At 36.5% G+C, this 14,195-nt stretch overlaps 2 protein-coding genes across 3 annotated transcripts in view; one reads left to right on the top strand and one right to left on the bottom strand.

Annotated features, from left to right (window-relative positions):
- The window catches only part of LOC126335536 (glutaminyl-peptide cyclotransferase-like), a 73,544-nt gene extending 62,694 nt beyond the window's left edge, over nt 1-10,850 (bottom strand). The window contains exon 1 of one of the 2 annotated variants that reach the window (XM_049998911.1): nt 10,766-10,850. In XM_049998911.1, coding sequence (XP_049854868.1) covers nt 10,766-10,846 — 81 coding nt within the window. In that variant the 5' untranslated portion in view covers nt 10,847-10,850. The remainder of the gene's footprint in view (nt 1-10,765) is intronic. The other variant, XM_049998912.1, reaches the window with a different exon arrangement.
- Nucleotides 10,851-11,375: 525 nt separating this feature from the next.
- LOC126335537 (Na(+)/H(+) exchange regulatory cofactor NHE-RF1) lies at nt 11,376-13,949 on the top strand. Its single transcript, XM_049998913.1, has 2 exons — nt 11,376-11,464; nt 11,681-13,949. The coding sequence occupies exon 2, from the start codon at nt 11,691-11,693 to the stop codon at nt 12,438-12,440; it is 750 nt and encodes a 249-aa protein (XP_049854870.1). The 5' UTR covers nt 11,376-11,464; nt 11,681-11,690; the 3' UTR covers nt 12,441-13,949.
- The last annotated feature ends 246 nt before the right edge of the window (nt 13,950-14,195 follow it).

Here is a 14,195-nt window from a genome sequence, read left to right as displayed (position 1 = left end):
CGTGAATTCATTACAGACAAATGGAAAAACTAGTAGAAGCCGACCTTGCGGAAGATCAGTTTCGATTCCGTAGAAATATTGGAACACGTGAAGCAATACTGATCCTACGGCTTATCTTAGAAGCTAGATTAAGAAAAGGCAAACCTACGATTCTAGCATTTGTAGACTTAGAAAGCTTTTGACAATGTTGACTGGAATACTCTCTTTCAAATTCTAAAGGTGGCAGGGGTAAAATACAGGGAGCGAAAGGCTATTTACAATTTGTACAGCAACCAGATGGCAGTTATAAGGGTCGAGGGGCATGAAAGGGAAGCAGTGGTTGGGAAGGGAGTGAGGCAGGGTTGTAGCCTGTCCCCAATGTTATTCAATCTGTGTATTGAGCATGCAGTAAAGGAAACAAAAGAAAAATTCGGAGTGGGTATTAAAATCCAAGGAGAAGAAATAAAAACATTGAGGTTTGCCGATGACATTGTAATTCTGTCAGAGACAGCAAAGGACTTGGAAGAGCAGTTGAACGGAATGGATAGTGTCTTGAAGGGAGGATATAAGATGAACATCAACAAAAGCAAAACTAGAAGAATGGAATGTAGTCTAATTAAGTCGGGCGATGCTGAGGGAATTAGATTAGGAAATGAGACACTTAAAGTAGTAAAGTAGTTTTGCTATTTGGGGAGCAAAATAACTGATGATGGTTGAAGTAGAGAGGATATAAAATGTAGACTGGCAATAGCAAGGAAAGCGTTTCTGAAGAAGAGAAATTTGTTAACAACAAGTAGAGATTTAAGTGTCAGGAAGTCATTTCTGAAAGTATTTGTTTGGAGTGTAGCCATGTATGGAAGTGAAACATGGAGGATAAATAGTTTGGACAAGAAGAGAATAGAAGCTTTCGAAATGTGGTGCTACAGAAGATTGCTAAAGATTAGATGGGTAGATCACATAACTAATGAGGAGGTACTGAATAGAAATGGGCAGAAGAGAAGTTTGTGGTACAACTTGAGAAAAAGAAGGGACCGGTTGGTAGGACATGTTCTGAGGCATCAAGGGATCACAAATTTAGCATTGGAGGGCAGCGTGGAGGGTAAAAATCGTAGAGGGAGACCAAGAGATGAATACAGTAAGCAGATTCAGAAGGATGTAGGTTGCAGTAGGTACTGGGAGATGAAGAAGCTTGAACAGGATACAGTAGCATGGAGAGCTGCATCAAACCAGTCTCAGGACTGAAGACAACAACAACAACATGATTAGGAAGACTGTGTCCAGAAATCCACATTTTGCTTCGGGCCTTCTCTTATTGTGGTGTGTCTACATTTATTATTGTTTCAATAAAAAACAGTAAGTGGGTTTTCTGTTAAACTGATATGACACTAATTTGCAGGTTTCTAAGTTTAAATAGAGTATGCTAATTGCCTCTGACATGGATAAGATACATTTTTTAATTATAACTAGTTATTAACGTAATTTGCAAAAGCAGTTTATCACACTACATTACTGTGATGAATTCCATTTATCATACACATTATGTGTTCTGTAAATCCCATCACAAAGAGAATCTTGTATCTTGTAATGCCACACATCCCTCATGACTCTCAATCACTGTGGTATCTTGTAAACACAATTCGAGTGAAAGAATTGGGGGCAAATGGGCAGCGAGTGGTGGATGGAGTGTGGGGAGGAGTTATTGCAACAAGGATTCCCCTGGGTGTGGTTTTTTTTTTTTTTTGTGATCAACTGAGAGACGATACAGAAAAGAGCAGTAAAAATACTGACACATATAAGCAACTGGGTGATGCAAGTTCAAGGCCAACTGGATGAAACAAGTGGATGATTGTAAAGACAGTGAAAACGAAGGTAGTTTAATATCTCTTTAATGATGATGTCATAAGGCAGGGCAAAACTTGGATCTGCACTCCACTCAAATGCCATTTCACTTCCTTAAACATTGCACCACCTCAATACGTGAAAATGTCACACAGGAATTTACAGAGACAGCATCGAATGCAGAGAAAAGAAACAAGTCTGAATCATAAAAATGGTATGAATGAAAGAGCAGTAAAAGAAACAGGAGCCAGTCAAATTAATTACCAGATTCAAGACAAAGTGTAGCACATATTTTCAACTGTCACAATGTATTTGTGAATTACATACAAGGTGGTTTCAGAATAGGTAGTAGAAGAAAGACTGAAGGAAAAAAAACTAAAAATGTAAACAAGAGAAGAAATACATTTAAAATGTTGAGAAAATGGTAGCCATAAGAAAAATAAGAGTAGGGCCTTTGTGGAATTAGAAAAGGGAAAGCAAAAAACAGAGAAAATTAATACTGATGGAAAAATCTGGAAATGAGATTACAGCCTTAAATTGCCATATAATGGTAAGCACCAGGCAGTTTACAAAAATTAATTACATCCTGAAAAAGAATATCTATCAAAGAAATTAAGATTTTTTTTTTTTTTTTGGAGGGGGGGGGGTGGCAAGGGAGGAGTAGAAGTCATGTAGGTAAAGCTCATTTTGTGACCACTAAAGACAATAGGTTACATTCACTGTGACTAAAAGTAAGATTCTCTACTACCAGTGTGATCAACCTGTACCCCTGAAGAAAGCGTAACAAATGAAATTGCGAAAATAGCAACAACTCCCAAACAAATTCTTGTGAACCTTACAACACTGTCTCTGTTTCTAGCTCTGCCTGGTTTCCTTCCATTTCTGGTAATCAGCAGTGGCTACAAGGATTGCAGTGGTAACTCCTCACATCTTGGTCACTAACTGACAGAGGATTAAATAATGGAATCTGGCTGCTGCCATAGCTATTTCTTAGAATTATGTGGCTCTTGAAATTATTATTAATTTCTATCTATTTCTGCTCAACATGTGACCTCCTCATTAAACCTTGAGATGCTGAGATATATGCTGCTCTGCTCTAGTATTAACCGCTAAATCTGCAACCATGAGTGAAACTCTTACTAAGGAATTTGGGACATAAACAATAAACATGAGCTTGGCTCATGGTGCTTCATGCAGACTACACGTAAACAAGATGAACCTGGCTCATTGTATGTCATTCAAGACAAACAACAACACAAATCAGACTCTTGGTCAAACAGTTCTTGATATTCTCTAACTTCAGTTGCAAGTACTCCTTCATTGCATTCACACATGTTGCTCATAACTCCCTAAAATAATTAATCAACCCATATACCTATCATGTGAATAAAAAGAACATCTAATAACGATGATAGTAGTAACAAAAATTTTGTTATTGTAGATCGTGATTTGGTAGATCCTTCCGACAATGATAATGGTGGTAGCAGTATTTTGTTTCTTGTTAAAAAATGCCCAAGAAAATAAACCACTGAAGATGACACTGATGATGAAGACAGTGTCAATCATCTATCACTGAAGCATTAGATTTGGAAAGAAGAAAATTAAACAAAAAATCTGGGAGTACAAACAGACAATTGGCATAAAGAGTGTCAGTTTTATAGGAGTTAGGTGGAAGTATAAGAGGGTTATATTGTTTTTGTATATAATGTTTGACAATATATTTTGGGATAATACTGTTATTGAAACGAATTGGTACGCAAAACAAACAAAGTTCAATGAAAATTCAAGAAACAAAATTAATGAGACATGGATACTTGTCAGTTACAAAGAAGTTCAAATACACTTTAAATTATGCATAATAATGGCTCAAGTAAAAAATAAATAACTAAAAAATTCAGATGTGCTGGTCTAAAAGACTCAGAAACACCAAAATTTTAAACTATACCACTGAAAAAATGTGTGTAAATCATAAGAATTTTACATTTGGCAAATAACGATGACTGACACAATGGATAAATTATGTAAGATCATACCTGCGGCAAACTATTTTAATAAAAAATTCAGAGAAGTATACGTAATGGATGAGAACATTGTGTTCGATGAATTGTCAATGAAATTTAAGGAATGCAAGTGTAATAAACATTTTAATCCCTCGAAGGGGACAGGATTTGGGATAAAATTTTATAAACTGTGAGAATCAGTGTCAAACTATTGCTATAAATTTAAAATATACTCAGAAAATGATAAAACAGATCTTGTTTACAATGCATCTGAAACAGTTGTGATTGAGTTATCAAAGTCGGTACTAAGCAAAGGACACATTTTGTACATGGACAACTAGTATTCTCTGCCAAAACTGTTTGCAACTTCAGTTGAAGATGCACCGCATGTCGTTGAGACAGCAGATTTCAGCAGAAGGTAAAAAAAATTTTAAAAAAAATAATTTGGGAGCTTTTGCTTTGCTAAAGAAAAATTTGCAAAAGAGGGAATCCGTAATTAAAAGCTGCAACGGCATGTTAGCATTGAAGTGCAAGGATAGAGAGGATGGTCGTATTATTTCTACAAAGCACGAAAGTGTAGAAACAATTGAACACAACATAAGTCAATGGTACCTCACTTTCCAACCAAAATGTATTGCTGATTACAACAGGAGAATGAATGATACTGGGTGCAAAGATCAGAAATTAGCAGTTTCCCTGCCATGAGCAAAAACTTGAAAAGGTACCAAAAATCTTTAATTACACATTTGGTATGAAATTTTATAATTAATATATTCTGTACAACAAAAACAGTATGAAAAAGAAACAGAATTACACCAAGTACGGACTTCAAACAGCAGAAGCATTGTTACATATGATTAGTGAAACTGAACAGTTCAAATTTCTAGACGTTCCGTTAGATAGTAAACTGTCGTGGAAAGACTTAATGCTGCTACTTTTCTTATTCGAACGGTATCTGAAGTAAGAGATCATTCAACACGAAAATTAGTTCTCCTTTGCTTATTTTCATTCGCTTATGTCACATGGTATTATATTTTGGGTAACTCTTCATCAGCTTACTCCCAAGAATAAGTAGCTTTCACTCAGTTAATACTCAGCAGAAATCCAACTTGCATTTGGATCAGATTTCCTTAACTCTTGTCCAGAAAGGTGTGCAGTATACTACTGCATCCATTTTCAATAAACTACAAAAAAAATTCAAAAATCTTAGCAGTAATCCACATGTTTTCAAATCAAAACTGAAGGGTTTCTTCATGGGCAATTTCCTCTATTCTGTTGAGGAGTTCCTAGAAAATTTAAGCCAATTCTAATGTTATATTGTTGATTGTGTTTACTTAAACGTATGACTTGACTTTCTTTGGGTTCATAAACATTTTATTTTTATCTGTTATTACTTTTATGTTGTAACTTCATGTACTGACATGTTCCATGACCTTGGAGATTTGGTCCTCCATTTGGTACTACAAAACTTGACAAGTGTAAAAAAAATTAAATAAATAAAAAAATTGACATTTCATGTCAAAAAATTATAAAAGTTAAGGACCTTGTTGGCAGGAGATGTACCAATGAGACTACACGTGCGACAATGGAGTCTCCTCCAAAAATATATAGATCCCACACCCTTGAAAACTCATCCAACAAGAGCCTGAAAGCAGTAAAAAAATATCAAACTGAGTCAAGTGTCATGAGGATGTAGAAACTGTCACTTCTACATCTACATCTACATCCATACTCCGCAAGCAACCTGACGGTGTGTGGCGGAGGGTACCCTGAGTACCTCTATCGGTTCTCCCTTCCATTCCAGTCTCGTATTGTACGTGGAAAGAAGGATTGTCGGTATGCTTCTGTGTGGGCTCTAATCTCTCTGATTTTATCCTCATGGTCTCTTCGCGAGATATACATAGGAGGGAGCAATATACTGCTTGACTCTTCGGTGAAGGTATGTTCTCGAAACTTTAACAAAAGCCCGTACCGAGCTATTGAGCGTCTCTCCTGCAGAGTCTTCCACTGGAGTTTATCTATCATCTCCGTAACGCTTTCGCGATTACTAAATGATCCTGTAACGAAGTGCGCTGCTCTCCGTTGGATCTTCTCTATCTCTTCTATCAACCCTATCTGGTGCGGATCCCACACTGCTGAGCAGTATTCAAGCAGTGTGCGAACAAGTGTACTGTAACCTACTTCCTTTGTTGTCAGATTGCATTTCCTTAGGATTCTTCCAATGAATCTCAGTCTGGCATCTGCTTTACCGACGATCAACTTTATATGATCATTCCATTTTAAATCACTCCTAATGCGTACTCACTTTGTGTTACATGAGTGTAATTGGGCGATAGTGTGTAGGTCAAGGGATTAAGACTGATGAGTGTACGTGATGTCCGAGTGGTTCTGGTTCTTCCGTTCCACAAAACAATAAGGCCATTCTTAGTTGCAGCGGGTAACCTACACTGCAAGATTTTAGTCAATGTTCTTGACTTGTCTGTACTGTGTGTGGGTATAATCAATCATATCCAGACAGCTCTCATAACAAATCACTCTGACAGTGGAGAACTACATCCACAGATATTGGAGTCTTAAAATAACCCAATCTGTCTGGTGGGACACTAGCTATTGCTAAGTCCAATGAAATAGTCCAAGCTAAAGATTGTGCCACCAAATTTCCAAAAGATAATGTTCTCACCATACTGATGACAAATAAATGCTGGGCACTGACCAGCTCCCACCAAGAACATTACACATTACTATCTAGGTTAGGGATATGTTTTATTAATAAAATATATCACTAATCTAGAATTTACAGTCACAGACAGCCCGTGACTTAATTTTTATTAATACCATTTCTATCCAGCCATGATTGCTTCAAGTGTCTCCATTTGCGTACCTTGTAAAACATAGCAATCAACAATGACTGTTGCAGCACTACTGCACCTAATCTATTTGGTTGCTAAAGGTGGATGCATCCACCACACAAATTATTGATTGACTGAAGTCTTCCAACATCAACAGATTTTGAACAGGGGAGTCCACATGCCATGAAAAATGTGCACACACTGTCCCTAGATTACAAGAATTATAGTCCGCCACCGGTAGCTGAGTGGTCAGCGCAACAGACTGTCAATCCAAAGGGCCCGGGTTCGATTCCCGGCTGGGTCGGAGATTTTCTCCGCTCAGGGACTGGGTGTTGTGTTGTCCTAATCATCATCATTTCATCCCCATCGACGCGCAAGTCGCCGAACTGGCGTCAAATCGAAAGACTTGCACCAGGCGAACGGTCTACCCGACGAGAGGCCCTCGTCACACGACATTTCATTTTACAAGAAATATAATCCCTTTATATTTTGAAATCATACATTAAAGACAGACCTTGCCAAGTTGAGGTGGCAACAATAGGGACAGCCATACAAAAAGTGCAACCACAACTGAGGCATGGATGTGGAGGGGTCACAAAAACATGTAGTTTCTGAAGAGCGGCAGCAGTCTTTTCAGTAGCTGAAGGAGCTAAAGTCTGGATAATCGATTGATTTGTCCTTGTAACTTAAGCCAACATGATTTTGCTGTGCTGTAATGTAAATGAGGAGAAACTAGAGCAATTATTTTTCCTGAGGGGATGAATATGTACTGCACAGTTAAATGATTACGGCATCATCCTGGGTAAAATATTCTGGAAGCAAAATAGTCCCCCCACTCCAATTTCTGGGTGCAGCCTACCTAGCAGGATTTCATTGCTAGGAAAAACAAAACTGGTACTCAATGGGTCGGAGCATGGAAGGTCAGACCCTTTGATTAGGTAGAGAGGTTAGAGAATTTAAAACTGGAAATGAATAGTTGAAGTTAGATATAGTGGGAACTAGTGGAGTGCAGTGACAGGAAGAAAAGGACTTCTGTAACAGACACTCCCCAATAGCAGAAGTTTTAAAATTCCCCTGAAAAATAACCTTAGTCCTTATGGTAATTTTTTTTCAAACTTCCTCCATAACAGATGCAGACATCAAAATGTATACCGCAACAATAATTAAAACTTCCAAACAACAGAGTGTGAAAGAAAATGACAGTTGCAAATTAAACAACAACAATCCTTTTCATACATTCAATACATTAATACGTGTAGTGTTTTGGTCTTCTATACAACTGTCTTTGAGTTGTTATATGAACGTTTGGTTAACCATACCAACCAAAAATAAATGAGAAAATTAAATTCTTACTAAAGTTTGAACCTTGTTGAAGAAAGTTCAACTCCTACATGCCAATATGTTACAGGGAATGAAATTTGGGTATTTTACTTCAAGCTAGTCGCACAAGTGACTGTTCACACAGTTGACAGAAATCAGAGTCCCTGCAACGAGATAGGGAAGTTATTTCATGTATGGTACTGTTTTCTAGAATGGAAAAAAGAGATTCTTCATTTTGATTACCTTTAAAAGGATAAATCATAACTATCTAATCATGCAAAATACTTTTAAATCACCTGGATAAAACATTTCTAAATTGAAGACTGTACCTGGAGGAAAAAAAAACTTTCCTCAGGATAATGCATCTGCCTACAAATATTTTTCCGCAACAGATTAGATTAGATTCTGTAGACCCAAAAAACGAGATGATTTTCCTGGGTGTGGAATATGTCAGAAAGTATAACATACAACATTTGACTATAATACTTACTACCCTGATTTTTTGTCACGAGATTGTCGAAATAGGAGAATACATCGTGGTAAACTGGGACAGCCAATATTTACAGAATTAACACGTTGTCAGAATGAAACATTGGTATGCACTATTAATAAATTTATCATACACAAAATACCTAATCTTGACTGTTGTGACCAAATGCTTTCAAAACTGAAATATAATACATTTTTATTTAAACTGGCTTAACAGTCTCTCTTAAGATACTCATCTATAGAGTAGGAAGAGACTTTCAAACTCTGGTTAAACTGAGCTTCATCAGAAACTAAGTTTTTGATGGTTGCTGTCAATTTATTGAAAATGTATGTTCCTAAATATTGGACCCCTTTTTGGACCAAGGTAAGTGATTTCAAGTCTTAATGTAGATTGTTCTTGTTCCTAGTATTGATACTATGTATTGAGCTATTGGTTGGAAAAAGAGATATATTACTTGCAACAAATTTTACTAAGGAATAAATATACTGAGAAGCAGTGGTTAGAATACAAAGTTCCTTCAACAGGTTTATACACGATGTTCTTGAATTTGCACCACAAATTATTCTTATCAACACTTGTGCACCCTAAAAACTTTTGCTCGGTTTGATGAGTTGCTCCAAAATATAACCCCCACATGACATAACAGAATGAAAATAAGCAAATTGTGCAAGTTTATATATGAAATTTAGAACTGTCAACTTTTTCGAGAGTTAACTGAATGACAGGTTCCCTGGCCACAACATACAATACATAACCTATGACACCCACCAACTACTAAACACAAAGCAATTCATGGCTAGATGGTGATGTTACGGTAAATGCACAAGGGCATTTTAAGAACTTAAATCACACTGTGGAGTTGGAATAAACTTGCTGGTAAAACTTTTAAAAAACTGTAATAACATGCAAGGGGATTAGGTAAAAAAATACCTGCATATTTCATTAAAATAATTATAATAACCATGAAAAAATTTCCACCGTTAGGCTGAGAAATCTCCCTGCTGTGCTTCTAGCTTATTAGAAGGAAAGAGTAACTAATGACCCTATGATAACCACAGTGAGGAAATAAATTTTTATAACTGAAGGCATTATCCTGAATGAAGGAAGTCACAAAAAAGTTCATCATTCTCTCTTTATCATCTGAACTTTTTCCTTAAGGCACCTTGTGCACTATTTTACCACAAAGTATATCTTGTTGCATGGATTAGATGAGTTTCTACAGGTTCATTGAAAATATCCAGTACTTTGGGACGAGCATATAACTGCATCTTGTTTTTGTTAATGTAATCACAGAGGTTATACTAGACAAGAAAACCATACTTTACAATTAGTGAACAGGGTGCATTACAGAATTGTTTATTTGTTCAAGGCATACCTGAAAGAAAAAATACTTCCATTTCCAGCAGATTTAAGCCATATTAATGGATTAAAGCCATATCCATAAGTTTTCCACATTCCAATATGCAATTAAATTGTCACATGTGAAAATTAGGCAGTTTTTCCCTTTCGTAAGTTAACATGGCAATACAAATCTGAATAAATTTTGTGCTCACTAAATCGCTGCAAAACGAAGCAGAGAGGATTATTATTTTAAAATTTAAAGCCAAAACATTAATGTAAACCAGAGAGATGGGTGATCATATGTAGATGGGTTTAAAAAATAATTATATACATTATTTAAAACTGTAACAAATTCAAATACTTTAAAAGATATACAGAACGTCTTTGATTATTTGTGGTATTCATTCGAGTCAAGGCATTAACTAGCATTAAACAGATTTATGACAGAAATGAGTATAAAAGTGTACACAAAAATAGTGCCATAAACTGTCGGTTATGTCAATACGAACTGACACAGTGAAAGTACATTTCTATCAAACATGTCTTTCATCTTCTGGTCATAATAATCATGAATCATTTCACAAAATAGCATTTCATATACCATCTGCATACAGGTTGAGGAGGATGAGTGAACTCATCTTGGACACTAGTATTCATTGTCTGCGAGCTTTTACAAATATAAATAAACAAAAGCCACTGCATAGTTTGGAACAACAATAGTGGTTAACGACGCGTAAATTTCGCCTTAAAATACAACTTCTAGACGATAGTGGCTGGTGACACAACAACGGATTCAGCATATGTTTAATGGATGTTGCGGGAGAATTACGTCGCAACGTACGCTATACGTTTATAGACGTTATTACATGATATCAAGAAGTAAATAATATATATGGACGCCATAAAGTCGAAGTAGGTGACCAAGATCTATACAGTGACATACTTACACGTGCAATTCTCTTAGACGGATCGCTGGTTGTAACACTTCCGCATAATAGAATCAAAGCTACACCATAGCACAAATACATATTTTCGTACTCTTGAGCTTATCTGTATGTCAGCTTGCTTCTTTCGAACAGAACTTTTACGTGTGGACCTTGCCAAATTCGAAAAGACCGCTATAGTTTCACCGATTAGATGACCATATGGTTACTACCAACTACCACAAAGGCTGTCAAGTGACAGGCCAACAAGTATTTACATCCAGGCAAAGATATTGAAACAGGTATAGGTAAACACATACCCTTCTAGATACACAAAGATCATTGTAGTTAAATTCGCAGAAGTGAAGGTTAAATGTCTGAAGTCTGTCGCTTCTCAAGCAGTTGCGTAACTAACATCTACCAACGTCACAAAATCACTTTGTAAGATGTTAATGGCGTAAAATTGTTAGCTTTAGTTTTTGTGTGCCCACAACAGCATTAAAATGCGTGTGAGTCTAATAAGTGCGCTGTACTCATGACGTGGCTTAGTTCCTGACGATTAGTATTATGTTGATCAAGTGACTTGCTTTGTTGGCGACATTGTTATATCTTAAGATGGCAGCGAGAGACTTATGTCACAAGTTGTACTAGAAATAGTGGTTGCTTCACGTCGTGGAAGCGCGTTGGTGCTAGGCTGTGCTGCGTTTGCTGAATTTCAGAAAAGTAAGTAGTAATTAGGGTGTCGATTTTAATTCATAACATGCAGACTGGTGAAGTTCTACGTACTTGATGATTGGAATTTAGAATGCTGATGTTGAGTTGCTGTTATTGTAAGCTGTGATTTCAGCGGCGTTGAGCATTTCATGAGCAACAGAAGCTAATATTTATCACCGAAGGATATATATTTATTGACAATTAAATATGCGTTTTCGGTTTCAGGTGTCTGAAGATGTCTAACGGAGCACTGTCATCCGACACACCTGTTGCGCGGCTTTGCCATATAATACAGTGGAAGCATTTCGATGGTTATGGATTCAACTTACATGCTGAGAAGGGGAAGCCAGGACAGTATATCGGCAAAGTCGACGAAGGTTCACCAGCTGAAGCCGCCGGTCTGAAAGAAGGTGATAGAATAATAGAGGTCAATGGTGTAAATATTGCCAACGAAAACCATAAGCAGGTAGTTCAGAGGATTAAGGCAATCCCCAACGAAACAAAACTTTTGGTAGTTGATGCTGAAGCAGATAAATATTACAAAGCAAACAATGTCACTATTAAGAGCGGTTCACCCGATGTTAAGTACCTGAAAACACCAATGCCAGATGCAGACAATTCAGATGATACAGATGAGAAGAAGTCTGGGAATAATGAAGATGGTCAGATTGATGCAGTCGCTAATGACAAGAAATCAAGTGATGCTGGAAGTTCAAATACTACTCCGTCAACAGACAGGAAGAGTAGTAGCAGTCATGTCTCCGAGCATGGAAATGATTCCAATACAGTGCAAGAGGTAAATTCAAAATCTCCTGGGGCAGGAAGTAACAATAGTACTTTAGAGCGCAGTAGTGCTAACAGTGGGATTAATCTGAACATGTCAGCAAAGGAACTGCGAGAGAAACTTGCATCTCGTAAAAAATACGATCCGAAAAAGGAAAGTATGGATTTCAAGAAGAAGTTCGAAATAGTGCAAACTTTGTGAATGGACAATCAGTTGTTGAGGAGAGTGAAACACAAACAGCACAAAATCTGATCTGAAGGAAAGAACTTACTTTTAGTGTATTTTTAACGGTCGTCTACATTCCATTTCGCTGCAATGAATAATGGAAATTTCTTATTTGGTTTGGGATGTAATTCTTAGTTAAGTTATACTGAATAGTAATTGGGTTTTTCACTAATTACAGTTCCATCTTCATTATGCACTGGAATCGTCTCTGACATTGTTTCCAGTTAAGCATTAGTTAATGAACATTTAAGACAATATTTGTCGTGGTAAACATTCCATTGTTGTGTGTTGTAGATATATTTTTAAAGATGAGGGCTTGCATTTTAATTGTTGCTCTCTGATGTTATTCTGAACTCAGCTGCAGTAAGCAAATAATTTTTTTGTGTGTGTATAGCTCGAAGAACTGCATAGTCTGGTGTAACTTCAAGATCAGACTGTCAAAACAACTCTTGATTTCCCACTTTTCAACCTAATAATTTGTATCAGTAAAGCTCAAAAAGTTTTTTGCCCAACTCATATGCAGGTGAGGTGACTTACAAGTAGCACTTGTTGAATTGTGCACTGCTATTGATAAAATTCACTCACTTTGACAAGACTGTAATAGTCTTAAACAGCTGTATGTATAGAATCAGTATTGTCTATTAATGTTTCCTTATCTGAATATGGAGTCATAGCATCTTTCTTGGTAGTGCCTATGGGCATGTTTCCAGTGGCAGTGCATTAGAAGTAAAAAAAAAAATTGCCTTAAAAAAAAAGTATGTTAGCCCTACCTTAGTTTGGCCATTTTCTGGGTCACACATTGTGTTGTTGTGCTGATGTACAGTGCTTCAATTAATCAGTGCCTTATCCTCTAGTCTCAGTGCACATGTTAGTCAGTTTCACGAACTTTTTCTTGGAAAGGATAAATAGGTGCATTCTTGAAAAGATCATACGCTTCTGCAGCTTTTGCAGAATTGATGAATGTTTAATGATAACCTTGAGCTACAATGCTGTTATATTTTTGATAGTTTTTACATATATTGTGTGCACACTTCTGTGCACATTGAAAATATTTTATTAAACTCTATAATATGGAAATCATATACTAAAATGTTAAAAGGTTATGAAAAATGGTGAATATTTTTGTAGTGAAATGCCGAACTATGGACTATAGTTAATTCTGCTTTTGTAGAATATCGAATGCAGCTCATTGAAAATTATGCTGTAGGATTGGCAGAAATTGCCCCAGGAAAATATAGTTCACAGCGTGATGCACAATAAGACTGTAATAAAGAGCTTCACTTAATATGAACCTATACTTTGAGATGTGACCATATGTTTTCAGAAGCATAGCTTTAACACCAAAAACTTTACAAAGTATTTGATAACTGTGTTTTAATGTTTCTTGAATTAGAATGTATCATACATCAGAGTCATATCAATGTATTTTTGTCGTGACTTACAAGTGTATAAATATTATTTAAAATACATCTGTTTAAAGCATCAGCCAATCTGTGTTTGTTTACTGTGTGTGTGTGTGTGTGTGTGTGTGTGTGTGTGTGTGTGTGTGTGTGTGTGTGTGTGTGTGTGTGTGTGTGTGTCAATCGCAATGATGTCCATGGAGATAAGTAGTTAATAATGGTGAATAACTGGCTTACGTGTTATTTGAGTAATTAATGTGGGTGTTCAGATTCTAATTATGCACACAGCAATATCACAATATACATGTAACATCATAGAAAACTGACTTGT

Source organism: Schistocerca gregaria, chromosome 2 (assembly GCF_023897955.1).
Source record: "Schistocerca gregaria isolate iqSchGreg1 chromosome 2, iqSchGreg1.2, whole genome shotgun sequence".
In the NCBI taxonomy this organism is placed as follows: Eukaryota; Metazoa; Arthropoda; class Insecta; order Orthoptera; family Acrididae; genus Schistocerca; species Schistocerca gregaria.
Note: the sequence above shows the minus strand (reverse complement) of the source record. Positions and strands in the feature narration are given on the sequence as shown.

Coding starts and splice junctions, on each gene's coding strand:
- LOC126335537 (XM_049998913.1), top strand. CDS start 11,691: ATGTCTAACGGAGCACTGTCATCCGACACACCTGTTGCGCGGCTTTGC.